Genomic DNA, 27,150 nt, shown 5'->3' on the forward strand with positions numbered 1-27,150 from the left:
ATAGCGTTGGCACATAGGAAACACACACGACACAGATATGTGAGTCTACGGTATTGGAGATAGTTGAGAAAATCGTACCGAAACACACGTGCTACAAAATACCACTGTTTCCTGCGCATGTACCGCGACATCAATATGGAATATGATCACCATGCACACCTACACCTACACAACGGGTTGGCATACTCTGGAGCAGGTGGTCGAGCAGCTGCTGGGGTATAGCCTCACATTCTTGCACGAGTGCCTGACGGAGGTGAAGTGTCGTAGGGGTTTGAAGACGTGCAGCGATACGTCGACCGAGAGAATCCCAGACGTAATCGATGGGGTTTATGTCAGGAGAACGGGCAGGCTACTCCATTCGCCTGATATCTTCTGCTTCAAGGTACTCCTCGACGATGGCAACTAGGTGGGGCCGTCCGCTTTCATCCATCAGGAGGAAGGTGGAACCCACTGCACCCATGAAAAGGCGGACATACTGGTGTAAAATGACGTCCCGATACACCTGACCTGTTACAGTTCCTCTGTCAAAGACATGCAGGTGTGTACGTGCACCAATCATAATCCAATCCCACACCATCAAACCACGACCTCCATAATGGTCCCTTTCAAGAACATTAAGGGTTTGGTATCTGGTTCCTGGTTCACGCCAGATGAAAACACGGCGAGAATCACTGTTGAGACTATACCTGGATTCGTCTGTGAACATAACATAGGACCGATGTTTCAATGACCATCTACTGTGTTCTTGACACCTGGCTTTACGGGCCCTCCTGTGACCAGAGGTCAGTGGATGGAATCCACCTTGCACGTCTTCTGGCGAATAAACCATGTCTGCTCAGTCGTATGTAGACTGAGTGTCTGGCGACAACTGTTCCACTAGCTGCGATAAGGTCCCAAGGAAGGTTTCCAGCAGTACTCCGTGGCCATCTGCGGGCACTGATGGTAATATATCGGTCTTCTTGTGGTGTTGTACACTGTGGACATCCCGTACTGTAGTTCCTGTTTCCTGTCTGCTGGAATCGTTGCCATAATCTTGAGATCACACTTCATGGCACACGGAGGGCCCGTGCTACGACCTGCTGTGTTTGACCAGCCTCCAGTTGCTCTAGTATTCTACCCCTCATAACGTCATCAATATGTGTTCTTTGAGCCATTTTCAACACACAGTCACCATTAGCACTTCTGAAACCGTCTGCACACTTACTCGCCGCACCGTACTCTGACATGCACCAACACACCTCTGCGTATGTGGACTGCTGACAGCGCCACCGTGCAACGACCGCAAGTCAAATGCACCGCATGGTCATACCCCGAGGTGATTTAAACCCGCAAACTGACCAACAGAGCGTTGCTTCACCATGTATCAGCATTATCCTTAATTTATGAGTGTACTTTATTACCACCTCCCAAAATATTTGCTCTCCTTCCAGTTTCATAACGGTACCACGAGCTAAAAGAAGTAGAGTGGTTCCCTAAGCTACGAAGGAGTGAGTAGTGGTGACGTTGTGTGTGCAGGTCCGGCACTCTGACACGGTGAAACACCTGCCGCGCAGCGCGGCGCTGGCCGAGGCGAGAACGGCGGAGGAGGTGGCAGCGGCGCCGCGCCTGCGGGAGGTGCTCAAGTCCAAGAAGCTCAGCGAGATCTACTCCGAGGAAGGCTACGAGGACTCCGCCTACGACCACGCCGGGCACGAGAAGAACGCCGAACAGGTCAGCATCTCCTTTAAGCCTCTCTCACATCGAAAGATTATTAATTTCATGTTTTCGCCGGATCATTTGTACGATGAATCGTCGTCATGTGGAAAGCTTTTGACAATATTGACAGGGATACACTCTTTCAAATTCTGAAGGTGGCAGCGCTCAAATACAGGGAGCGAAAGGCTATTTACAGTTTGTACAGAAACCAGATGGCAGTTACAAGAGTCGTGGGCCATGAAAGGGAAGCAGCGATTGAGAAGGGAGTGTGACAGAGTTGTAGCCTATCCCCGATGTTATTCAATGTGAGTACTGAGCAAGCAGTAAAGGAATCAAAAGAAAAATTCCGAGTAGGAATTAAAATGCGTGGAGAAGAAATGAAAACATCGAGGTTCGCCAATGACACTGTAAATCTGTCAGAGACAGCAAAGGACTTGGAAGAGCAGTTGAGCGGAATGGACAGTGTCCTGAAAGGAAGATATAAAATGAACATTAACAAAAGCAAAACGAGGGTAATGGAATGTAGTCAAAATAACTCGGGTGATGCTGAGGGAATTAGATTAGAATATGAGACATTTAAAGTAGTAGGTGAGTTTTGCTACTTGGGGAGCAAAACAACTGATGATGGTCGAAGTAGAGAGCATGTAAAATGTAGACTGGCAATGGCAACGATAGCGTTTCTGAATAAGCGAAATTTGTTAACATCGAGTATAGATGTAAGTGACAGGAAGTCGTTTGTGCATGTATTTGTATGGAGTGTAGCCGTGTATGGAAGTGAAACATGGACGATAAATAGTTTGGACAAGAAGAAAACAGAAGCTTTCGAAATGTGAAGCTACAGAAGAATGCTGAAGATTAGATGGGTGGATCACATAACTAATGAGGAGGTACTGAATAGAATTGGGGAGAAGAGAAATTTGTGGCACAACTTGACTAGAAGAAGGGATCACTTGTCAGAACATGTTCTGAAGCATCAAGGGATCACCAATTTAGTATTGCAGGGCAGCGTGGAGGGTAAAAATCGTAGAGGGAGACCAAGAGATAAATACTCTAAGCAGATTCAGAAGGATGTAGGTTGCAGTAGGTACTGGGAGATGAACAAGCTTGCACAGTATAGAGTAGAATGGAGAGCTGCAAAATGGTTCAAATGGCTCTGAGCACTATGGGTGTTAACATCTTAGGTCATCAGTCCCCTAGAACGTAGAACTACTTAAACCTAACTAAGGACATCACACACACCCATGCCCGAGGCAGGATTCGAACCTGCGACCGTAGCAGTCCAACGGTTCCGGACTGCAGCGCCTAGAACCGGACGGCCACCGCGGTCGGCTGGAGAGCTGCATCAAACCAGTCTGTGGACTGAAGACCGTAACAACTAGAACGTGGAACGACTCATTTTACATCCATATTACATTTTCATATATACATAACATCTACTTTCGGAAAAATTATAGATGACGATATGAGTCCCAGCTTAGCAAGACCCGACAATGGCGACAGTTATCGCAGAGCTCTTGTATCCAGCTTGCTGATGAGAGTAATATAAAGAAGAAAGGAAAAGACAATTGAGGATCGGTTAGATACGATCATTTGACTTTAGCAAAGGTGAAGGCAGCAAGAGGCAGTTCTGACGTTGCGGTATATTCGTACAATGGAAGCAAGACTGTAGAAAAATTAAAACACGTTCACAGGATTTGTCGACCTGGAAAAAGCTTTCGACGTTGTCAGTAGATGCAAGGTGTTCGACATTCTCAGAAAAATCGGGGTAAGCTACAGGCAAAGAACCATGAGGGAACAATAAGGCTGGAACACCAAGAGCGAAGTGCTCGAATTAAAAAGGATACACGAGAAGGGTGAAGCTATTCTCCTGTACTGTTCAATATATACATCCATGAAGCAATGACAGAAAAAAACTGAAAGGTTAAAGAGTGGGTTGAAATTTCAGGGTTAAACGATATCTGTGGGAAGATTCACTGATAACATTGCTATTCTCATTGAAAGTGACGAAGAATTACAGGGTCTGTTGAATGGAGTGAACAGTCTGTTGAGTACAGAATTAGGATCGAGAATAAATCGTAGAACGCCCAAGATTTGACTGGTAACAGCAAACACAATAACCAGAACTCAACAGTGCGAAGAGCTGATAAGTCAAGGAATAACTAAAAAGGATCTATTTGCATCTAGCCACCGCACCTACGAAATACAGTCAATTGTGGTCAAACCAAGTGCGAGGTGCCCAAAGCCAGTGCCACTACAGCCCTTTAAGAGAAACGAGGATGGGGGTGTCGCATTACTAAACCAAAAGAGCAGTTTACAACAGGAGCAGCTTCTTATACTAGTTAATAAGAACCCAGCCAAGTTTAAAAAAATATTACGCCTTTTTAACTAAGGGTTTCAAACTTACATGACAGATTTACTAGCCTACAACTACACTACTGGCCATTAAAGATGCTACACGACGAAGATGACGTGCTACATACGCGAAATTTAATCGACAGGAAGAAGATGCTGTGATATGCAAATGATTAGCTTTTCAGGGCATTCACACAAGGTTGGCGCCGGTGGCGACACCTACACAGTGCTGACATGAGGAAAGTTTCCAACCGATTTCTCATACACAAACAGCAGCTGACCCGGCGTTGCCTGGTGAAACGTTGCTGTGATGCCTCGTGTAAGAAGGAGAAATGCGTACCATCACGTTACCGACTTTGATAAAGGTCCGATTGCATCCTATCGCGATTGCGGTTTATCGTATCGCGACATTGCTGCTCGCGATGGTCTAGATCCAATGACTGTTAACAGAATATGGAATCGGTGTGTTCAGGAGGTTAATACGGAACGCCGTGCTCGATTCCAACGGCCTCGTACCCCTAGCAGTCGAGATGACAGGCATCTTATCCTCACGGCCGTAACGGATCGTGCGGCCACGTCTCGATCCCTGAGTCAACAGATGGGAAAGTTTACAAGACAACAAGTATCTGCACGAACAGTTCGACGACGTTTGCAGCAGCATGGACTATCAGCTCGGAGACCGTGGCTGCGGTTACCCTTGACGCTGCATCACAAACGGGAGCTCCTGCAATGGTGTACTCGACGACGAACCTGGCTGCAAGGATTTTTTTGGATGAATCCAGGTTCTGTTTACGGCATTATGATGGTCGCATCCGTGTTTGGCGACATTGGAAGCGTATATTGGTCATCGCCATACTGGCGTATCACCCAGCATGATGGTATGGAGTGTCATTGATTACACGTCTTGGTCACCTCTTGTTCGCATTGACGGCACTTTGAACAGTGGACGCTACATTTCAGATGTGTTACGACCCGTGGCTCTACCATTCATTCGATCCCTGCGAAACCCTACATTTCAGCAGGATAATGCACGACCGCATGTTGCAGGTCCTGTACGGGCCTTTCTAGATACAGAAAATGTTCGACTGCTGCGCTGGCGAGCACATTCTCCAGGTCTCTCACCAATTGAAAACGTCTGGTCAATGGTGGCCGAGCAACTGCCTCGTCACAATAAGCCAGTCACTACTCTTGATGAACTGTGGTATCGTTTTGAAGCTGCATGGGCAGCTGTACCAGTGCACGCCATCCAAGCTCTGTTTGGCTGAATGCCCTGGCGTATCAAGGCCGTTATTACGGACAGAGGTGGTTGTTCTGGGTACTGATTTCTCATGATCTATGCACCTAAACTGCGTGAAAATATAATCACATGTCAGTTCTAGTATAATATATTTGTGCAATGAATAATTTATCATCTGCATTTCTTCTTGATGTAGCAATTTTAATGGCCAGTATTGTACATAACTTAGCAAGCGGCGACCTCTCCTGACCAATTAGACCTTTAGAATGAGGAAAACAGCAGTTACATGAAACACTGAATAGATTGCAATTACTGTACATAACTTAGCGAGCGGCGACATCCTTGACGAGGATGGTGCCGGCTGGTGTGGCGTTGAGAAGCACAGCTGAGAGTCACTACCGTCCAAAAGTTCCACAAGGCAGCATGTCACACTGTCCGTGACGTTGCAACAGACTAGATGGCACATCAAGTCCGGGTCAACACTGCACGCTCAATACTGCTGTATTTACACCGCTCAGCGGGATTACTAATGCTGAGCAAATGTGTACAGTACACGCGCGCTATGGGTATCACAAAACAATATGGTAGGCTAGAAAAATAATTCCAGGTGTACTCCCGAGCGTGGACTAAGATACCTAAGCAGCCAGGGACTTGCAACGCAACTAGGTTCCTCTCCGATTTTCAAACGTACTGCAAACGGAACAGGCGGGCAGTGAAGCTCTTAGGCGGCTACAACAATCATGCTGACTAGCCGTAGTTCGATCTACACATTGAGACAAGAAATGGGTTTCTCGGAGCCAAATTCACACCTGGCAAACAAGCAACAAGGAGGCTTAATTTCGCGGCCATGAAGCAGCACCGCAAATTCATCAGTTCGAGAAGGCTTGAGTGAGCTCTGCAATAAGAAAGAACCTAGGCCCAGAAAGCATTTGTACACCAACAAGCTTCCCTCTGCCCAAAGTCAGTCTGCCTCGCCACAGATAAGAGACACGTGACCCGCTTGACACACAATTTTAACTGTGCGGAACTCAAGGACGAATGTAACTTTCGCGTGATGTGTCAGTGTCAAGTAACATTGCTCAATCATTCTTGGAACATACGCAAAAGAACTGCTATAAAACAGGGTGTTAAAAAAAGGTACGGCCAAACTTTCAGGAAACATTCCTCACACACAAATAATGAAAAGATGTTATGTGGACATGTGTCCGGAAACGCTTAATTTCCATGTTACAGCTCATTTTAGTTTCGTCAGTATGTACCGTACTTCCTCGATTCACCGCCAGTTGGCCCAATTGAAGGAAAGTAATGTTGACTTCGGTGCTTGTGTTGACATGCGACTCATTGCTCTACAGTTCTAGCATCAAGCACATCAGTACGTAGCATCAACAGGTTAGTGTTCATTACGAACGTGGTTTTGCAGTCAGTACAATGTTTACAATTGCGGAGTTGGCAGATGCCCATTTGATGTATGGATTAGCATGGGGTAATAGCTGTGGCGCGGTACGTTTGTATCGAGACAGATTTCCAGAACGAAGGTGTCCCGACAGGAAGACGTTCGAAGCAATTGAACAACGTCTTAGGGAGCACGGAACATTCCAGCCTATGACTCGCGACTGGGGAAGACCTTGAACGACGAAGACACTTGTAATGGACGAGGCAGTTCTTCGTGCAGTTGACGATAACCCTAATGTCAGCGTCAGAGAAGTTGCTGCTGTACACGTCATCAACACAGTGACCACGTCACTGAATGGAGAGTGCCACGGGAGAACCAATTGTTTCCGTACCATGTACAGCGTGTTCAGGCACTATCAGCAGCTGATTGGCCTCCACGGGTACACTTCTGCAAATGGTTCATCCAACAATTTGTCAATCCTCATTTCAGTGCAAATGTTCTCTTTATGGATGAGGCTTCATTCCAACGTGATCAAATTGTAAATTTTCACAATCAACATGTGTGGGCTGACAAGAATCCGCACGCAATTGTGCAATCACGTCATCAACACCGATTTTCTGTGAACGTTTGGGCAGGCATTGTTGGTGATGTCTTGATTGGGCCCCATGTTCTTCCACGTACACTCTATGGAGCACGTTATCATGATTTCATACGGGATATTCTACCTGTGCTGCTAGAACATGTGCCTTTACAAGTACGACACGACATGTGGTTCATGCACGATGGAGCTCCTGCACATTTCAGTCGAAGTGTTCGTACGCTTCTCAACAACAGATTCGGTGACCGATGGATTGGTAGAGGCGGATCAATTCCATGGCCTCCACGCTCTCCTGACCTCATCCCTCTTGACTTTCACTTATGGGGGCATTTGAAAGCTCTTGTCTACGCATCCCCGGTACCAAATGTAGAGGCTCTTAGTGCTCGTATTGTGGACGGCTGTGATACAATACGCCATTCTCCAGGGCTGCATCAGCGCATCAGGGATTCCATGCGACGGAGGGTGGATGCATGTATCCTCGTTAACGGAGGACATTTTGAACATTTCCTGTAACAAAGTGTTTGACGTCACGCTGGTACGTTCTGTTGCTGTGTGTTTCCATTCCATGAATAACGTCATTTGAAGAGAAGTAATAAAATGAGCTCTAACATGGAAAGTAAGTGTTTCCGGTCACATGTCCAGATATTTTCTTTCTTTGTGTGTGAGGAATGTTTCCTGAAAGTTTGACCGTATCTTTTTGTAACGCCCTGTATAATAGAAAAAGGTAACTGAAATACATACTCAATGGGAAATGCGCGACACTTTTATTCCAAGACAACAATTACACTGATGTCACGCTGATTTATGGTGGTCCCCTGGCTATTACAAAAGACGGGACATGGGGTTTAGTAGAATGTGTGAATACAATGGAAGACAGTGCATGCTTGGAAACTTGCTCCCACGCTGGCCACTACGTCAGGAAGAAGTTATTGTTGTAGGGTGCTCTAGGCTCTATTCCTAGCGAGGTGGCGCAGTGGTTAGAACACTGGAACGCAGGGCTCGCATTCGGGAGGACGAAACCCCTGTCCGGTCATCCTGATTTATGTTCTCTGTTATTTCCCTAAATCCCTTCAGGAAAAGGCAGGGTTGGTTCCTTTGAAAGGGCAGGGCCGACTTCCTTGCCCATCCTTCCCTAATCCGACGTCGCTTTTTGGTACCATCCCTCCAAATCAACCATCACCCAGCTAGTGGAGGAACGGGTACCTCTATCACATGGACTCGTTACCAACATTTTAGCTAGCTTAGGAGCACGTTGCAGAGCATGCACTAACATCAGTAGCATTCACACACCCTACTGGGGCCAATGGCCCGTCTTTTTTAATATCCACAGTCTCGTTTCTGTGTGTCCCATTGAGTACTTCTTTCAGTTGCTTCTGTGCTATTTTGTAGTAGTTCTCTCGATGTCTAGTCCAAAATTCACCGAGCTATATGGGTGGCAGAGAAGCAGAATGAGGAAGTTACCTTATAATCACATCTCCTGATGAGAATTTGATTTGAAAACGTTTAGTACCATAAAACTGAAGTAGAATAGTACCGTTTTGTGAGACTCAATGAAATTCTATTGGAAGAACATAAATTATCAATAAAATGTAAAATAACTGGTGATATGCTGAGTGGAGATCGAACAACAGAGAAAAAACCTGAAGTATTTGAAACAAACTGACTGCAAAAACACAACAAAACAGAGCCGAGGAAGTTACCGATGGTCGACAACCACGACTTTTCTCAAAAGCCGGATTAGCTATAAAATAGGTTTTTGCAGAATCTCTTTCAGTGCCTTTAACAAAGGAGCAGACTAGGAAAGAAAGAGTTTAATACAGTAAAACTACTATAGGGAGTAGTATGTTTCAGCTAAAAGTCTTGCCATTGAGAATAGGATTTCGGTATCCGAGTTTCAAAGTACAATGGCTACAGCATTGACAAAGACTGCTAGAAAATCTACAATATGTGCAGACGAACTCTGAACAATACTGCCGTGTATAGAGAAACTGTGAGGTTTTACGAAGTAAGGTCAAGTGATTGTAGAAATGAATGCCGCATTAGTCAGGATTTGTTAGTATCTAGATATAGATTTTAAAATTTATCAGAAGCTGATATAAGAACCCGAGCCGGCCGCGGTGGTCTCGCGGTTCTAGGCGCGCAGTCCGGAATCGTGCGCCTGCTACGGTCGCAGGTTCGAATCCTGCCTCGGGCATGGATGTGTGTGATGCCCTTAGGTTAGTTAGGTTTAAGTAGTTCTAAGTTCTAGGGGACTAATGACCACAGCAGTTGAGTCCCATAGTGCTCAGAGCCATCTGAACCATTAAGAACCCGACAACAGAAAAGAATCTGAAATAACTGTTGATGTTCTGTTGATATTATTACACATTCATGTCAGAACGATCACTAAAGAGCGATCTTTTGAGTCACCATTTCGATCATCGTTTGTACAGACCTACAGATAATTCAAGCCTGGCTATAAAATGTGCATATGAGGAGCTTCCAACGTGGAGCTCAAAGAATTCAGTATGTCAAACAAAATCTAGAAAAGAAAAATACTGTAAACTAAAGAAATATTTTTGACCCACAAAAGAGTATTGCTCTAGTAAACGGGCGATGAACACTGCACTCTGAAGCATTCAGCAAAATAAATTAAATGATATTATTGATTATATCTAAGAAAACATTTTGGACCAAGGCATATTTTGAGAATTTCCAGGAAAATGTCGTTTGTAATAGTGTGCCTAAAAGAACCATAAAATGAATTTCAATATGCGGAAGGCAAAGCATCAACTGTAGAAAGTAAGTAATTAACGAAGCGTGAGATTTCACAAAATGTTATAGACTTAGTAACAATTTATTTGTATGATCTAGTATATAACCTTGTTACGAGTATATAGGAGATTTCGGTTGCATTTCATTACTGTGGAACAGTAATCTACAAACATAAACTTCGTTCCGATTAAACTGGAATAAATTGTTAAGATTGACTTGGAACGCCAACTCCTGTCTTTTCTGTGATAATCGTTAAAATTGCGGAACGAAATTACGAAAGAAGAAGCTGCACAACTCAAGCCGACTTAAATGCATTATTCTTGTAGTAAAAGATAGAGATATGAGGGAGCTAAACTGATGCTGGAGACTGACTCGTAATGAAAAACGTAAGTATTCCTAAGATTATGTGGCAAAGTTTGACGTTATCATGAATATCTGTTAAGTTAAAGCGTCTCAAGCATAATTGTCAATGTGAGACCTAGCAGCATAGTATAGTATAGTATAGAATAGGTATCAGAGTTCCGTACCAAAGAGAAAAAAAAACACGTTCAGAAATACTTTTAACAAAGCCGCAACATGTAGTAAACATTATTGCATTTGCGTACAACATGAAGGACTTTTAACAAGATAAAATTATGGTAAAATATTAGAAGAAAGTTATGAACTATATTTTCGGGTAATTGAAACTGTCCTTGATATTCTAAACAGTGTTTCTTAGTACATTAGCGCAGAAATATTACGAATGATAACAGTACTGAATTAATTGACATCCTATTTATTAGTGCCATGGCAGCTACCTGTTTATGAATATTTAACAGGCATTGTGTGTGCCGACGTATGGCGGTGGTGGTCATAGAAGGCGCCGTAACGGCTGTACAATAAGTGAATGCCTTCCTCCGACCGATAGTGCAACTATATCAGCAGCATATATTGGCGAGGCATTCGTCTTCATGGACGACAATTCGCGTTCCCATCGTGCACATCTTGTGAATGAATTCCTTCAGGATAACGACATCGCTCGACTAGAGTGGCCAGCATGTTCTTCAGACATGAACACTATCGAACATGCCTGGGATAGATTGAAAAGGGCTGTTTATGAGCGACGTGATCCACCAACCACTCTGAGGGATCTACTCCGAATTGTCGTTGAGGAGTGGGACAATCTGGACGAAAGTGCCTTGATGAACTTGTGGATAGTATGCCACCACGAATACAGGCATGCATCAATGCAAGAGGACGTGCTACTGGGTATTAGAAGTACCGGCGTGCACAGCAATCTGGACCACCACCTCTGAAGCTCTCGCTGTATGGTGGTACAACATGCAATGTGTGGTTTTCATAGAGCAATAAAATGGGAGAAAACGATGTTTATGTTGATCTCTATTCCAATTTTCTGTACATGTTCCGGAACTCTCAGAAACGTGGGGATGCAAAACTTTGTTTGACCTGTGTACTTCAGTGAGCTAAGAAAACATGCTCAAAACAACTGTCAAAATCTTAATGTTCTGGGTCTAACATTTCCAAAGAAAAAACAGCACATTGAGTTAGGAAATATAACAGAAAGGAGTAGAAATGCTAACATCAAATAAACTATGGGAATCGAAAGCTTAAATGAGCTGATTAAGTAATACTGGAACAACCGGAAGGACCATTTCATAATAATGGGAGGCGGCATAATACCAAATTAATGATAAATTGTGGTCAGAAGAGCTTTAGAAACACGCAGGTAAAAGTGGATAGATCAACAGTTTCAACCAACAGACAAATGCCGAATACATGTAGGAAGAAGTAGATAGGAATCTCATTGATAGGGATATCCCTAGATACGAGTCAGTAGTGACTGTTTCCAGTAGACGTCGATTGTATAATTTTTATGCACTATCTACTTACTTACGTTGTGAGACAAGTGGATCTTTTGTATTTAGACCATGCATGTATCATATTCCTCCATTTTATAACAATATTTTCTTACATTTATCTAAGGTGCTTCTGACCATGCCAACAAATGCTGGTGTATGATATGCTTACGATTTGTAAATTATCGGTGCCGCAACGCTATTTTCATCTCGACACTTTGTCTTCTGGCAGAGCTTATCCAATTTGTGAATATCCTGTAACACCTACTACCCATAGAGCGAATTAATGCGACCTGTAAGGTTTTCTTCGCATAGTTGAGTAATGTAGTAGTTTTAGGTGTCCAGGCGAGTTCTTGATTCCATTTTGAGCACAATATCGTAAAGAGAGATCTAGTCATCATCTTCAGATGCTGTTAGCTTTGTTCGTATTCATACCTGCTGCCTGACTCCAACCAGACTGCAGAATTTGTGGTGTCGCGCAAGTTGTTTACATCAGCACTGGTAGCATCTGAAGAAGACCGCTAGGTTCAAAGTATAAATATTGCGCTAAAATGAAATCAGAAACTCGGATGAACAACCGAAAGCATGTCATTCGTCAATATCTTCTAATCTGGAATCCCGAATACCAGGTTTGACTAGCCGTAACTTAACTTCCTATCCCCCTCCCTCCTCCCCCCCCCCCCCCCTACTTATGTGCCAGAAAATTTAACCCTGCCAGGATAATTCAGTTTTAGCTGATGTATAATCCCATATGCAGTGAACTGGAGGTAGCAAAACCGCACAGTTAGTAAGTCTGGATGAAATACTTGCTGCTTCATGTGTTTGGTGGGTTTCTAAACTCGTTTGTAGTTTTAAAAAACAATTCTGAATGCAACATATTCACTCCGATATCGTCCCCGAAGTCATTAGGCTGTAAGCATTGAACGAACGAGGAATGAAACTGCAAGCGTCCTGAAAGATTCGGCTACGATTCACGTGATGTGATGTAGTGAATTCATAGGAACACTTAATCAGGACGGGTTGATGTAAATTTGAACACTGTTCCTCTCGAATACGAATATGCCGTCTTTACTACTACTTGGTTCGATACCCACTGTTTCATTCCACCATGCAACAATGATCTGACGACTGTCGTGTTAATGGATTTAACATAAAGCAGTTATCAACCAGGAGACTGATTTGAAGTTTATAGTGAATCAGTCTAAGCAATATGATGTACTCTGATGTCTCTTGTATTCCGTGAGAGATACACTAAGCGCAGTCAGCGAAGAACCGTCAGACAGAAAACTCTCAACAAAGGAAAAGAGACTTGACCTGCTGGGACACGTAAACAATTCTACACAGATAGCGTATAACAAATAGCTCCTCTACTGGCAGCAGGTAACCATAGGCTGCTGGAGGAATATTAGCGTTACAAGTGATTGGTAACACAGGCTTATCAATCCGTTTACAAGATCGAGCGTTGAATATAAGCACCAACTATGTATGTAAACTTAAACCATATGTGGCATAAATTGAGAGCAGTAGTGTCGACAGCTATTGAGATATTTATACCAAATAAATTAATGGGAGACGGAAGCGTTCTGCCATGGTACACAAAACGGGTCAGAACACTGTTGCAGAAGCAACGAAAAAGGTATGTCAAATTCAAAAGGAAACAAACTCTCCAATATTGGTGATGTTTTGCACAAGACCGAAATTTAGAGTGGTATACGATGCGGGATGCTTTTAATAGTTTTCACAACGCAATACTGTCTCGGAATTTCGCTGCAAAACCAAAGAATTCTGGTCGTATGTAAAGCACAGCAATGGTGTTATTGATCACAGTGCTATTATTCAAGGCAGTTACTAAACATCGTTATCCGAAATTCCTTCACCAAAAAGGTAAGTAAATATTCCTGAAATTCGTTCCTGTCATTTACCGTCTACTAAATAATGTTATGATAATGATTAAAACCTATTGCAAAATTATTTGAATACAATATATGCTGGTTCTAACAGTGATAATTGACTTTAAATAATGAAAAGTTTGGCGCTATCAACATAGCGCTAAATGAATCCATAAATTTCGGTTACACGAAAAAAAAATTGTTCAAATGGCTCTGAGCACTATCGGACTTAACAGCTGTGGTCATCAGTCCCCTAGAACTTAGAACTACTTAAACCTAACTAACCTAAGGACATCACACACATCCATGCCCGAGGCAGGATTCGAACCTGCGACCGTAGCAACCGCGCGGTTCCGGACTGAGGTTACACGAAAAATCACACAAATCTTAAGTCTGTGAATTCAACTAAATGTACTGCTTTTGAAAAAAAATATAAATAAATAATAGAAAACGAATTACGCACCACGAAGGAATTACGCGAATGGAACGGAAAGCGGGGTAGAAGTGATGAATAGTACTGAAAAGAATGAATAAATGATTACAATTTCAGAAAAGTTTGTTGATTTATTCAAGAGAAAGAGCACAAATTGAGCAAGCCAATAACGAATTGGTCCGCCTCTGGCCCTTATGCAAACAGCTATTCAGCTTGTGTAGTAAACCTTTTGCATTTCATTTACGTTTTCGTCTGCTTTAAAGGCAAAGAGAAAAGATGAAGCGGTAGCCAATCATAGAGACTATGCCTACCGTCAGGTATTTTTGACTTTCAGTTGTAAAAAAACAGAGTATTTTTTCTGGTACCAGTAGGAGGAAGGAAGGTTTCGCGCTCAGCTAGTGAACCAGTGAGAAGCACGCGATTTTAAGTGAGTAAATGTAGACCGCCATTTTTGGGGTCACTATGAATAACTGAGGGGTATGCATTTCATATGTGCACCGTTTATAAAAATACAGTATTGTTTTATTAAGAGAAAGGTCGTGTGAGTTGTTCTTTCAAATAGTACGATAATTGCAAGAACTGAAGCCCACCTGTGTACTTTGGAAAATTACGAAGATCCGATAAGCTCAATGGGAACACGGTAAAGACTTCGAAGGTGAACACGGCGGCCAAACGTAGCATTATAAAGAAGGGTAAGCACAAATCTACAGCGGAGAAAGAAACTATTTACCCCTGCAAAATAATATGAACTAATACGAACTTTTTCCAGGCATATCTCAGCTAATTGTGCTTGTCATTTATGCCGAAAAATTAATCTCATTAATTCAATACATTTTAAAAAGCCACGCATTTCAACATTTTATTATCATCTATTCCATTATTTAATTATATTATACTTGGCATTGCTTGACAGAGTTGTTGGATATCCTCCTGGGGGATATCGTGCAAAATTCTATCCAACAGACGCTTTAGATTGTCTAAATCACGAGATAGTTGGAGGGCCATGCCCAGAACGCTGCAAACGTTCTCAGTTGGGGAGATATCCGACGAACTTGCTGGCCAAGGTGGAGTTTGGCAAGCACACACGCAAACAGTAGAAACTGTTGCCGTGTGCGGGTTGGAATTATTTTGCTGAAATGAAAGAAGGGGATGGTTTGCTATAAAGGGCAGAAAAATGAGTCACGAAATATCGTCGTCGTACCGCTGTGATCTGGGTGCCGCCGATATCAACCGAAGGGGTCCTACTATGATAAAAAATGGCACTCCAGATCATCAGTCGTGGTTGAAGGGCCGTAAGGCGGGCAACAAAATGGTTCAAATGGCTCTGAGCACTATGGAACTGAGGTCATCAGTCCCATAGAAGTTAGAACTACGTCTTCGGCCTGGAATCTGATTGACTGCAGCAGGAATGCCTACATTGATGAGTCCTGCTTCGAATTGATTTCCGATGACCACGGAAGACTTTGGGATTACAACTGCGAATAACTTAAATTGGAACCATCACGTACATATTGTTGGAAATTTGTGGTAGAGTTTTACGGGACCAAACTGTAGAGGTCATCTGTCCCTAAGCCTAAACACTACTTAATCTAACTTAACTAACTTACGCTACTGACAACTCACATACCCATGCCCGAGGGAGGACTCGAATCTCCGACGCGGTGAAGATATTGTTGTTCGGAAGGCGAACTGTGGACTGCGCTGTATTGGCTGTGGACTTCGAAGATGAAACAGCCCTACTAAAGTGATTGCCTACGCTACGGTTGCCCGTCCGCTGCTACATTACTGCTGCCCACAATGGGATTCTTACCAGATAGGATTGACGGAGGACATCGAAAAAGTCGAAAGAAGGGAAGCTCTGTTTATATTATTGTCAGATAGGATAAAGAGTGTCATGGATATGATAAGCGACTTATGGTGACAATTATTGAAGCAAAAACGATTTCCGTAGCGGCAAGAGCTTTTAACGAAATTTCAATCACGAACTTAGTCTTCCTAATGCATAGATATTTTGTTGACGTCCATATACGTGTGCAACCTGGTCACCTTAATAAAATAAAGGAGTCAGAGCTCTTAAGGAAAGATTTAAGTGTTCGTCCCGCACGCGTTTCGGGTGTGGAACGATGGAGAAACAATCTGAAGGTGGTTCGACGAACAATCTACCAGGCACGTAAGAGCCAGTAGTCGTGTACATGTAGATGTTCCTACCGCTGTCGTCTGTTCCTTGCAGAAAACTGGAATATGTGTTACGCTGGCGGCTTAAAATCTACTTTGTAGGTATCGACAGGGATTCTGCACTTAGTGATCTTGTTAAGTAAAGCTCGCTTTATTCTTCCATAAGTTCGTCACTGCCACGTAGTGAACGAAACTGGAGTGTCGTGGTTTGGTTTTTAACAGTCCCTAGCAAACAGGGCACAGCCTGTCATTCTTAATGGAAAGAAATCTTCTTATGTAAAAATAAATTCTAGCGTGTGTCTAGAGAGTGATATACGTCCATTACTGATCAACGAATATATAAATGACCTAGTAGGTAATGGCAGAAGCTCTGTGAGGTTCTTTACGGATGAGGTTGTTGTAAATTGTATAGAGAAGTCGGAACAGTTGAACATTTTGACAAAATGAAGATTTGTAGCGGATCGAAGCTTGGTGAGGGGATTGGCAAATTGACACTCAATATACAAAAATGTAACGTATTGCGCATAATTTGGGGGAAACACCCATTATTATACAATTAGGCAGTTGCTGAACAGCAACTGGAAGCAATAACATGCATTACATATTTGGGAGTTAGCATAGAAGCTATTTAAACTGGAACGACCAAATAAAATTAACCGTAGGAAAGACTGGTACCAGCCTGGGACTTGTTGAAAGAATCGTCAGGAAGTGTTCTCCACTCGTGAAGGAGACAGCTTAGAAACCGTCGCTCCAGAGATACCTCAGTCAGTTTGCCACCTTTAGTGTACAGGGCCAATAGGTAAAACATAGAAGGTTCCAAGAAGAGCCGTACATTTCTTCATGGGTTCATTCAGAAAGCGCGACAATGTCATAGGAATACCAATTCAGATCCACCAGCATACGCTGCTACAGACGTTGTGCATCACTGTTTTACTGTTAAAATTCTAGCAGAGTTGTTTCCTAAAGGAGTTCACCCATATAATGCTTCCTCCTAAGAACACTTCGCGAAAAGGCCATGAAGGTGAAATTAGAAAGGTCTGACCTCACACGGAGGCTTACCAACAACCGTTATTGCCGCGCATCACTCTCTACTATTACGGTAAAGGAGGAAACTGGCTTTGATACGCAATGCACCTTCTGACACATACCGTAAGGTTGTTCGTGGATTATATACACTACTGGCCATTAAAATTGCTACACCACGAAGATGACGAGCTACAGACGCGAAATTTAACCGACAGGAAGAAGATGCTGCGATATGCAAATGATTAGCTTTTCAGAGCATTCATACAAGGTTGGCGCCGGTGGCGACACCTACAACGCGCTGACACGAGGAAAGTTGCCAACCGATTTCTCATACATAAACAGCAGTTGACCGGCGTTGTCTGGCTGTAACGGATCGTGCAGCCAGGTCTTTTCTTTTTGCGAAACGAAAAGTTTTTCTTACTGTATAAGGTAGAGCCCATCCACAGTTGGCAGATACTCCCTTGGATGTCCAAGTTGACACTTTTAGCCGACACCACATGCCACATGAATGAACTGAATTTGAAATGTCGGGGAAAGGATAATCTCGTCCTCGATATCTATAAAATCGTCAGACCATTTAGAAGAAAGATGTCATTGCTTGAAGCACCAGTAGAAGGAAAAAACTTTTCTCATTTTATTGTTTCAAAGATGGCAATTTTTATTTTCGAAAAGAAGTATTCGTGGCTTTTTGGAAAGATTTTCAGAGCTTGACAGAATTTGGAGTGACGTTCTTCTGTTCAAGGGTCAGTCTGAATGTAACCTTGATAATGTGCCAATTGAAATACAGTTGGAGCTCATTTATTTGCAAGAAAATGCCTTGTTGAGAGACAAGCACAGAGAAGGAAAATTTCTTGAACTCTACTGCCATCTACGTTGAGATTCTGAGTTTGAAGAAATTTGCCTCTGTTATAGTTTCAGTGTTTGGAAAAACTTTTGTCTGTGAGCAGACGTTTTAAAAAATGTGGTATATGAAGTCAGCACATCGAACGAGATTGACTGATGTACATTTGAAACAACAGTAGCAAAAGAAACCTTCCTGATATCTACAAATCCAATCGTCAATTTCACAAATGTCACTAGCTTTTGTTGCTGCTTCGTTTGCAAGATTCGAATATGTGGATTCTAGGTCTGATGTGAAGCTGCCCTCTCTGACAACTTCTTTTGCGTTGCATGCCACTCACCCAAGATTAGCACTGATGCTGAACTTTGTTTTTCTTCTTCTTTTTTATTTAAAAAAAAGTGGTTCAATTGGCTCTGAGCACTATGGGACTTACTGCTGAGGTCATCAGTCCCCTAGAACTTAGAACTACTTAAACCTAAGTAACCTAAAGACAGCACACACATCCATGCCCGAGGCAGGATGCGAACATGCGACCGTAGCGGTCACGCGGTTCCAGACTAAACCGCCTAGAACCGCACGGCCACACCGGCCGGCTTTTCTTTTTTCTCAGAGCTCTCGTCTAGCTCGCGAGTAGGTTGACGTGGCTCGCGCTTATAATTTTTCCAGTTTTCCGGGCCGCTGAGAAAGAAGATCAGTGACCTCTGGTCTAGAGGGTACAGGCGCTCAGGTGGCGCTGAGCTAGTGAACACGTTCTCCGCATCTAGAGTGGCGAAGTGTAATGTTTCCCATTCACCGTGTCCAGTCTGACGCCCAACGACAACACAATCTCACCGGAAAAAAATGTTTATTAATAAACTATTTGGAGGACTGTAGTAGTTGCTTGGACGCCCTGTAGACGCTGTGGAACTGATATTTGGTGATTATGTGCCATTCACAGCTCTCGTGAGTCTGTGAAGTGGTGTCTATGTGGCAGTAGGTTTTTGGATCAGGTCAGTAAGATGGATAGACGTGGACAAGTAACAGAGTGTTGGAAATGAACCATTGTGTTCTGACGTATACTGTACATGAGATTGACTGATTTGTTGTGGAATCAACGTGGAGTTAGCAACGTGTCTACAAGGAATGTTGTATCGCTCGCAGTCATACGAAATGGCGTATTCAGTGGTCAAGTGATCATAAACGACTAAATCGGAGATACTGCCAAGCGTTGTCATTGATTGCAGGTTTGGCGGCCGGGGTGGCCGAGCGGTTCTAGGCGCTTCAGTCTGGAACCGCGCGACCGCTACGGTCGCAGGTTCGAATCCTGCCTCGGGCATGGATGTGTGTGATGTCCTTAGGTTAGTTAGGTTTAAGTAGTTCTAAGTTCTAGGAGACTGATGTCCTCAGATGTTAAGTCCCATAGTGCTCAGAGCCATTTGAACCATTTTTTTGATTGCAGGTTTAAAAACGGACAAGAATTGCTGTTGAATGTGAATGCAATCCATCTAAAACAATGTCTGAATGCATGTTGGGTAGGGAATAGGATTCAATGAAAATCTGCAGACAGGCACACCATAAAAGGCCATTGATGACACCAGCAAGAATAGTTGCACGTCTTCAGTGGGCTATGCAGTACATTTACTGGACCGTAACTGGCTGGTGGTATGAAGTGTTGACTAATTTTCATATGATGCAAGGGTTCGAGGGTAGCGACTGTTCGATGACGCGTTCTAAGCCGCTGTGTGTGGAGGGCCTAGTTCACGCTGGAGGGGCTTCTGTGATGTTTTGGGAATGGTTTTCCTACCAAGGTTTGTCCTCGTTCATTGAGGTTACCGTGAATTCGAACGAAGATATTTATTTCTATACATTCAATGACTATAGATTAATAATGCGTATGATTTATTTTAGGCAAAAATTCTACATAGTCTGTAAATTGAAGGTGGAGGGGGGAGAAAGGAAAGGAAAGGAAAGGGAATGGACTATTGATGTCAGGTGCATCGGGACTTGATGCGGTATCAGCGGCTACGATTAAAAATGTTTGCCGGACAGGACTTCGAAACCGGGGAAAACGGACACCACGCGTTCGTACAAAAATTCTACATGCCGAATTTCAACAGTACTATGTCTTGACATGATGTGGGGCATTTGATTTCGTTCTCTAAGAGCGATTTGTATGACTGATCCTTTGGCTTGACTGTTGCCTTATATGTGTCCAGTCGATTGTGTCTGACATTGTCTTGGTCGGTAACATTCCTCCAGCAACCACTCTTGTGGTACCCAGTTTCGTATACAAACGTCGTGAAGGGATCGACACCCAGAACATATTCAAGTCTTCCTCGATTTAGTCTTCATTACATTTAGAGGCTCTGATAGTCACACGTAGGAATTTGACACTGTACTGAATTCTCATACTCTGAGATAAATGACAGTTGTGAAGTCCTAGTCATTTATGTGTTACTGTTATCTAATGTGAAGTATAAACTTCAATTTAATCGCATGTATCATTCTTAAAGTAGCAGTTTTCATGAATTTTAGTGCATTATGTTCGGTTTTCTAAACTATTTTTTTTTAAATGTGCTTTGGAGCCTTAATTAAAATAATGACAATAGAGTAGAAGCTTCTATTTGAAAGGAAACGTTACCTGTTTTCTATTCAATTCTCCTAATATTACGTTCAGTGATACATACGCTTTCGGGGAAAGAGTAGTGGTCCGCTTAAAACTTTCAGTTTCACGAATATTGGTTTCGTACATTTGTCCTAATCATCCCTTCCTTTGAGCTACAAGGAGAAACGATCAGGTGATGGAGAAATCATATGAATATTCTGGCACAAATATCTCTTTTCTGGAACTTAGTTTACAATTTTCCTGTAACGAAGTGAAGTAATGTTCTGTTTCCCCGTTTTATATAAAGGAAACGATCTATGCCACCAGTAGGTAAGATACGGAAGTGGCGGTGTGTTGACTCAACTCCATGCCAAAACCTGACACAGGGAAAGTTGTCAACTGCTACTTGATCGGTAAATCGATGACAAAATTCATCTACTATTGCTACCGAAAGCTGCTATATGTAGGGGCCCTGACAGAGTTCGTGGAATAATATTGTAAAATGTATTGCGAAAAGAGTGCTGAAAAAAGAAAAAAAAAACTTTAAGTGCTCCTACAAGATGTTCAGTTATCTATTTTTCAGAGTATGCTCTCACATACTTTAACTGCATACCCACCGAAGATAATTCCGTAGGGTATAGGGAAAGAAAATATGAAAATTAAGCCAACACCCATTCTTTAGTTCAACACAATAAGTGGTCCTTCTAAGCGCAAAACACTCTGAAATGAGCTTCATGGTCATCTATATGTTGACCGCGTTTCATTTCGTTATCCAGCTAGATTTCAAGGGCATTTACAAACATTTTTACCCTTATGCTTATTAAGTCTACTTCTGGTGATAACAGGTCGTTATTGCTTGCTTTGAATCACATGATATGAGGCTATGCATTAAAGCATAAACTAAATATATTTATGGAGAACGACAGACAAAATTATAAGGATAAAGCATGGTGCAGATTCGATAGTAGTTTGGATGGCATGCAGTGATTTTCAGTGATATCTACAATCCAAAGAGTGACGGTAGGATGAAAATTTTTGATCACCATGTTCATTCAGTAGCTCAATTGCCTTAGTAAAGCACTGCACCTTCCGACATTATTATTCCTCCATTCGTAGGGTTAAAAATAAATAAGATCATTTTCAGATTTTAATAAGAAAGCGGCACATGGTTTACAGCTTTAGGAATCCCCGAATATCGATAACGTGGAATAGGTGTGAGCAGCGACAGAGAAAGAATTATATTTTTAATTTCGGAGAATAAAAACTAATTATTGTCTTATGTATTACTTTTATTTGCAACCAGTTGTATTTAGTGATTTTGACTATTTAAGGACGAATATTTTGACTGTTTATGATCGAATTCAAAGAACAAAGTTTTTATCTTCAGGTGTAAACCGTGATAAGCGATGTATTATCCATTCGCAAGTGTATAAGGTCGTACAGCAGCACCTGATACTGTTAAAGTTCCCGTGTAGGCATAGGAGACAACGCTAAGTTACGATGTACTGATATAAAATAGATGTTTCTGATGGTGGATCCTTTGTGCTTTGATACCGGTCGCAAGAAGTGAGAATCAATAAATACAAATGGCTGGAGATGAGAAAATGATAAAACACAATAAATAGCTTTCATTCATCGTAATATATTTGGAAGCTCACGGTCTCTTTGTTCAGCACTATGGGAGTGAAAATGAAAGAGAAGAAACATAACACAATCTGTTGAATGGAATGAAGAGTTTAATGAGTACAGAAAGAAGGTTGAGGAGTGAATCGAAGAAGGACAAAAGTATTGAGAAATAGCAGAAATGCAAATAGAATTGGTAATCACGAAGTATGGGCAGTTAAGAAACTCTGCTACCTAAGCAGCAAAATAAACCAAGACGGATGGAGCAAGAAGGACATGAAAAGCAGACTAGTACTGGCAAAAAGAGCATTCCTGGAAAAGAGAAGTATAGCAGTATAAAACACAGGCCTTAATTTCAAGAAGTAATTTCTGATAAAGTACTTTTGGCCCACAGAATTGTGTGGTTGTGAGATATGGCCTAGGGGAAAAGCAGAACGGAAGAAAATAGAGGCATTGGAGCTGTTGTTGTTGTTGTGGTCTTCAGTCCTGAGACTGGTTTGATGCAGCCCTCCATGCTACTGTATCATGTGCAGCCTTCTTCATCTCCCACTACTTAATACAACCTACTTCCTTCTTAATCTGCTCATTGTATTCAGCTCTTCGTCTCCCTCTACGATGTTTTCCCTCCACGCTGCCCTCCAATGCTAAATTTGTGATCCCCTGATGCCTCAGAACATACCCTACCAACCGGTCTTTCTTCTAGTCAAGTTGTGCCACAAACTCCTCTTCTCCCTTATTCTATGCAATACCTCCTCATTAGTTACTTGGTCTACCCATCTAATCTTCAGCATTCATCTGTAGCACCCCATTTCGAAAGCTCCTCTTCTCTTCTTGTCCAAACTATTTATCGTCCATGTTTCACTGCCATTCATGGCTACGCTTCATACAAATACTTTCAGAAACGACTTCCTGACACGTAAATTTTTATTTGATGTTAACAAATTCCTCATCTTCAGAAACGCTTTCCATGCCATTTCCAGTCTACATTTGATATCCTCTCTACTTCGACCATGATCAGTTATTTTTCTCCCCAAATAGCAAAACTGCTTTACTACTTTAAGTGTCTCATTTAAAAAACCTAATTCCCTCAGCATCACACGACTTAATACGAATAAATTGCATGATCCTCGTTTTGCTGCTGTTAACGTTCATCTTATATCCTTCTTTCAAGACACTGTCCATTCCGTTCAACTGCTCTTCCAATTCTTTTGATAGAATTACAATGTCATCGGCGAACCTCAAAGTTTTTATTTCTTCTCCATGGATTTTAATACCTACTCCGAATTTTTCTTTTGTTTCCTTTACTGCTTACTCAATATACAGATTGAATAACATCGGGGAGAGGCTACAACCCTGTCTCACTCCCTTCCCAACCACTACTTCCCTTTCATGTCTCTCGACTCTTATAACTGACATCTGGTTTCTGTACAAATTGTAAATAGCCTTTCGCTCCCTGTATTTTGCCCCTGCCACCTTTAGAATTTGAAAGAGAGTATTCCAGTCAACATTGTCAAAAGCTTTCTCTAAGTCTACAAATGCTAGAAACGTAGGTTTGCCTTTCCTTAATCTTTCTTCTAAGATAAGTCGTAAGGTTAGTATCGCGTCCCGTGTTCCAACATTTCTACGGAATCCCAACTGATCTTCCCCGAGGTCGACTTCTACCAGTTTTTCCATTCGTCTGTAAAGAATTTGCATTAGTATTTTGCAGCCATCACTTATTAAGCTGATAGTTCGGTAATTTTCACATCTGTGAACACCTGATTTCTTTGGGATTGGAATTTTTATATTCTTCTTGACGTGTGAGGTTATTTCGCCTGTCTCATACATCTTGCTCACCAGACGGTAAAGTTTGTCTTGACTGGCTCTCCGAAGGCCGATAGCAGCTCTAATGAAATGTTTTGTACTCACAGGGCCTTGTTTCGAGTCAGGTCTTTTAGTGCTCTGTCAAACTTTTCACGCAGTATTGTATCTCCCATTTCACCTTCATCTACATCCTCTTCCATTTCCATAATATTGTCCTCAAGTACAGCGCCCTTGTATGACCCTCTATATACTCCTTCCACCTTTCTGCTTTCCCTTCTTTGCTTAGAACTGGGTTTCCATCTTTGCTGTTTATATTCATGCAAGTTGTTCTCTTTTCTCCAAAGCTCTCTTTAATTTTCCTATAGGCAGTATCTACACTCCTGGAAATGGAAAAAAGAACACATTGACACCGGTGTGTCAGACCCACCATACTTGCTCCGGACACTGCGAGAGGGCTGTACAAGCAAAGATCACACGCACGGCACAGCGGACACACCAGGAACCGCGGTGTTGGCCGTCGAATGGCGCTAGCTGCGCAGCATTTGTGCACCGCCGCCGTCAGTGTCAGCCAGTTTGCCGTGGCATACGGACCTCCATCGCAGTCTTTAACACTGGTAGCATGCCGCGACAGCGTGGACGTGAACAGTATGTGCAGTTGACGGACTTTGAGCGAGGGCGTATAGTGGGCATGCGGGAGGCCGGGCGGACGTACCGCCGAATTGCTCAACACGTGGGGCGTGAGGTCTCCACAGTACATCGATGTTGTCGCCAGGGGTCGGCGGAAGGTGCACGTGCCTGTCGACCTGGGACCGGACCGCAGCGACGCACGGATGCACGCCAAGACCGTACGCAGTGCCGTAGGGGACCGCACCGCCACTTCCCAGCAAATTAGGGACACTGTTGCTCCTGGGGTATCGGCGAGGACCATTCGCAACCGTCTCCATGAAGCTGGGCTACGGTCCTGCACACCGTTAGGCCGTCTTCCGCTCACGCCCCAACATCGTGCAGCCCGTCTCCAGTAGTGTCGCGACAGGCGTGAATGGAGGGACGAATGGAGACGTGTCGTCTTCAGCGATGAGAGTCGCTTCTGCCTTGGTGCCAATGATGGTCGTATGCGTGTTTGGCGCCGTGCAGGTGAGCGCCACAATCAGGACTGCATACGACCGAGGCACACAGGGCCAACACCCGGCATCATGGTGTGGGGAGCGATCTCCTACACTGGCTGTACACCTCTGGTGATCGTCGAGGGGACACTGAATAGTGCATGGTACATCCAAACCGTCATCGAACCCATCGTTCTACCATTCCTAGACCGGCAAGGGGACTTGCTGTTCCAACAGGACAATGCACGTCCGCATGTATCCCGTGCCACCCAACGTGCTCTAGAAGGCGTAAGTCAACTACCCTGGCCAGCAAGATCTCCGGATCTGTCCCCCATTGAACATGTTTGGGACTGGATGAAGCGTCGTCTCACGCGGTCTGCACGTCCAGCACGAACGCTGGTCCAACTGAGGCGCCAGGTGGAAATGGCATGGCAAGCCGTTCCACAGGACTACATCCAGCATCTCTACGATCGTCTCCATGGGAGAATAGCAGCCTGCACTGCTGCGAAAGGTTGATATACACTGTACTAGTGCCGACATTGTGCATGCTCTGTTGCCTGTGTCTATGTGCCTGTGGTTCTGTCAGTGTGATCATGTGATGTATCTGACCCCAGTAATGTGTCAATAAAGTTTCCCCTTCCTGGGACAATGAATTCACGGTGTTCTTATTTAAATTTCCAGGAGTGTATCTTACCCCTGGTGATATACGCCTCTACATCCTTACATTTGTCCTCTAGCTATCCCTGCTTAGCCATTTTGCATTTCCTGTCGATCTCATTTTTGAGACCTATGAATTCCTTTTTCCCTGCTTCATTTACTGCATTTTTATATTTTCTCATTTCATCAATTAAATTCAATATTTCTTCTGTTACCCAAGGATTTCTACTAGCTCTCGTCTTTTTACCTACATGATCCTCTGCTGCCTTCACTACTTCATCCCTCAAAGCTACCCATTCTTTTTTTACTGTATTCCTTTCCCCCATTCCTGCCATTTGTTCCCTTAGGCTCGCCCTGAAACTCTGCATAACCTCTGGTTAAGTCAGTTTAACCAGGTCCCATCTCCTTAAATTCGCACCTTTTGGTAGTTTCATCAGTTTTAATCTACAGTTCATAACCAATAGATTGTGGCCAGAGTCCACATCTGCCCCTGGAAATGTCTTACAATTTAAAACCTGGTTCCTAAATCTCTGTCTTACCATTATATAATCTATCTAATACCTTCTAGTATCTCCAGGGTCCTTCCATGTATACAACCTTCTTTCATGATTCTTAAACCAAGTGGTAGCTTTGATTAATTTATGCTCTGTAAAAAATTCTACTAGACGGCTTCCACTTTCATTTCTTACCCCCAATCCATATTCACCTATTATGTTTCCTTCTCTCCCTTTTCCTACTCTCGAATTCCAGTCACCCATGAGGATTAAATTTTCATCTCCCTTCACTACCTGAATAATTTCTTTTATCTCATCATACATTTCATCAATTTCTTCATCATCTGCAGAGATAGTTGGCATATAAACTTGTACTACTGTAGGAGGCGTGGGCTTCGTGTCTATCTTGGCCACAATAATGCGTTCACTATGCTGTTTGTAGTAGCTTACCCGCACTCCTATTTTTTATTCATTATTAAACCTACTCCTGCAATACCCCTACTTGATTTCGTACTTATAACCCTGTATTCACCAGACCAAAAGTCTTGTTCCTCTTGCCACCGACCTTCACTAATTCCTACTATATCTAACTTTAACCTATCCATTTCCCTTTTTACATTTCTATTCTACCTGCCCG

The 27,150-nt window shown here is 43.0% G+C and overlaps 1 protein-coding gene across 1 annotated transcript in view; it reads left to right on the top strand.

Moving 5' to 3' along the window:
- Positions 1 to 27,150, top strand: part of LOC126284332 (uncharacterized) — a 118,007-nt gene that overhangs the window by 58,343 nt on the left and 32,514 nt on the right. The window contains exon 2 of the mRNA XM_049983179.1: positions 1,516 to 1,710. Within this exon, the coding sequence (XP_049839136.1) occupies positions 1,516 to 1,710 (195 nt within the window). The remainder of the gene's footprint in view (positions 1 to 1,515; positions 1,711 to 27,150) is intronic.

This window comes from Schistocerca gregaria, chromosome 8 (genome assembly GCF_023897955.1).
Source record: "Schistocerca gregaria isolate iqSchGreg1 chromosome 8, iqSchGreg1.2, whole genome shotgun sequence".
Lineage (NCBI taxonomy): Eukaryota > Metazoa > Arthropoda > Insecta > Orthoptera > Acrididae > Schistocerca > Schistocerca gregaria.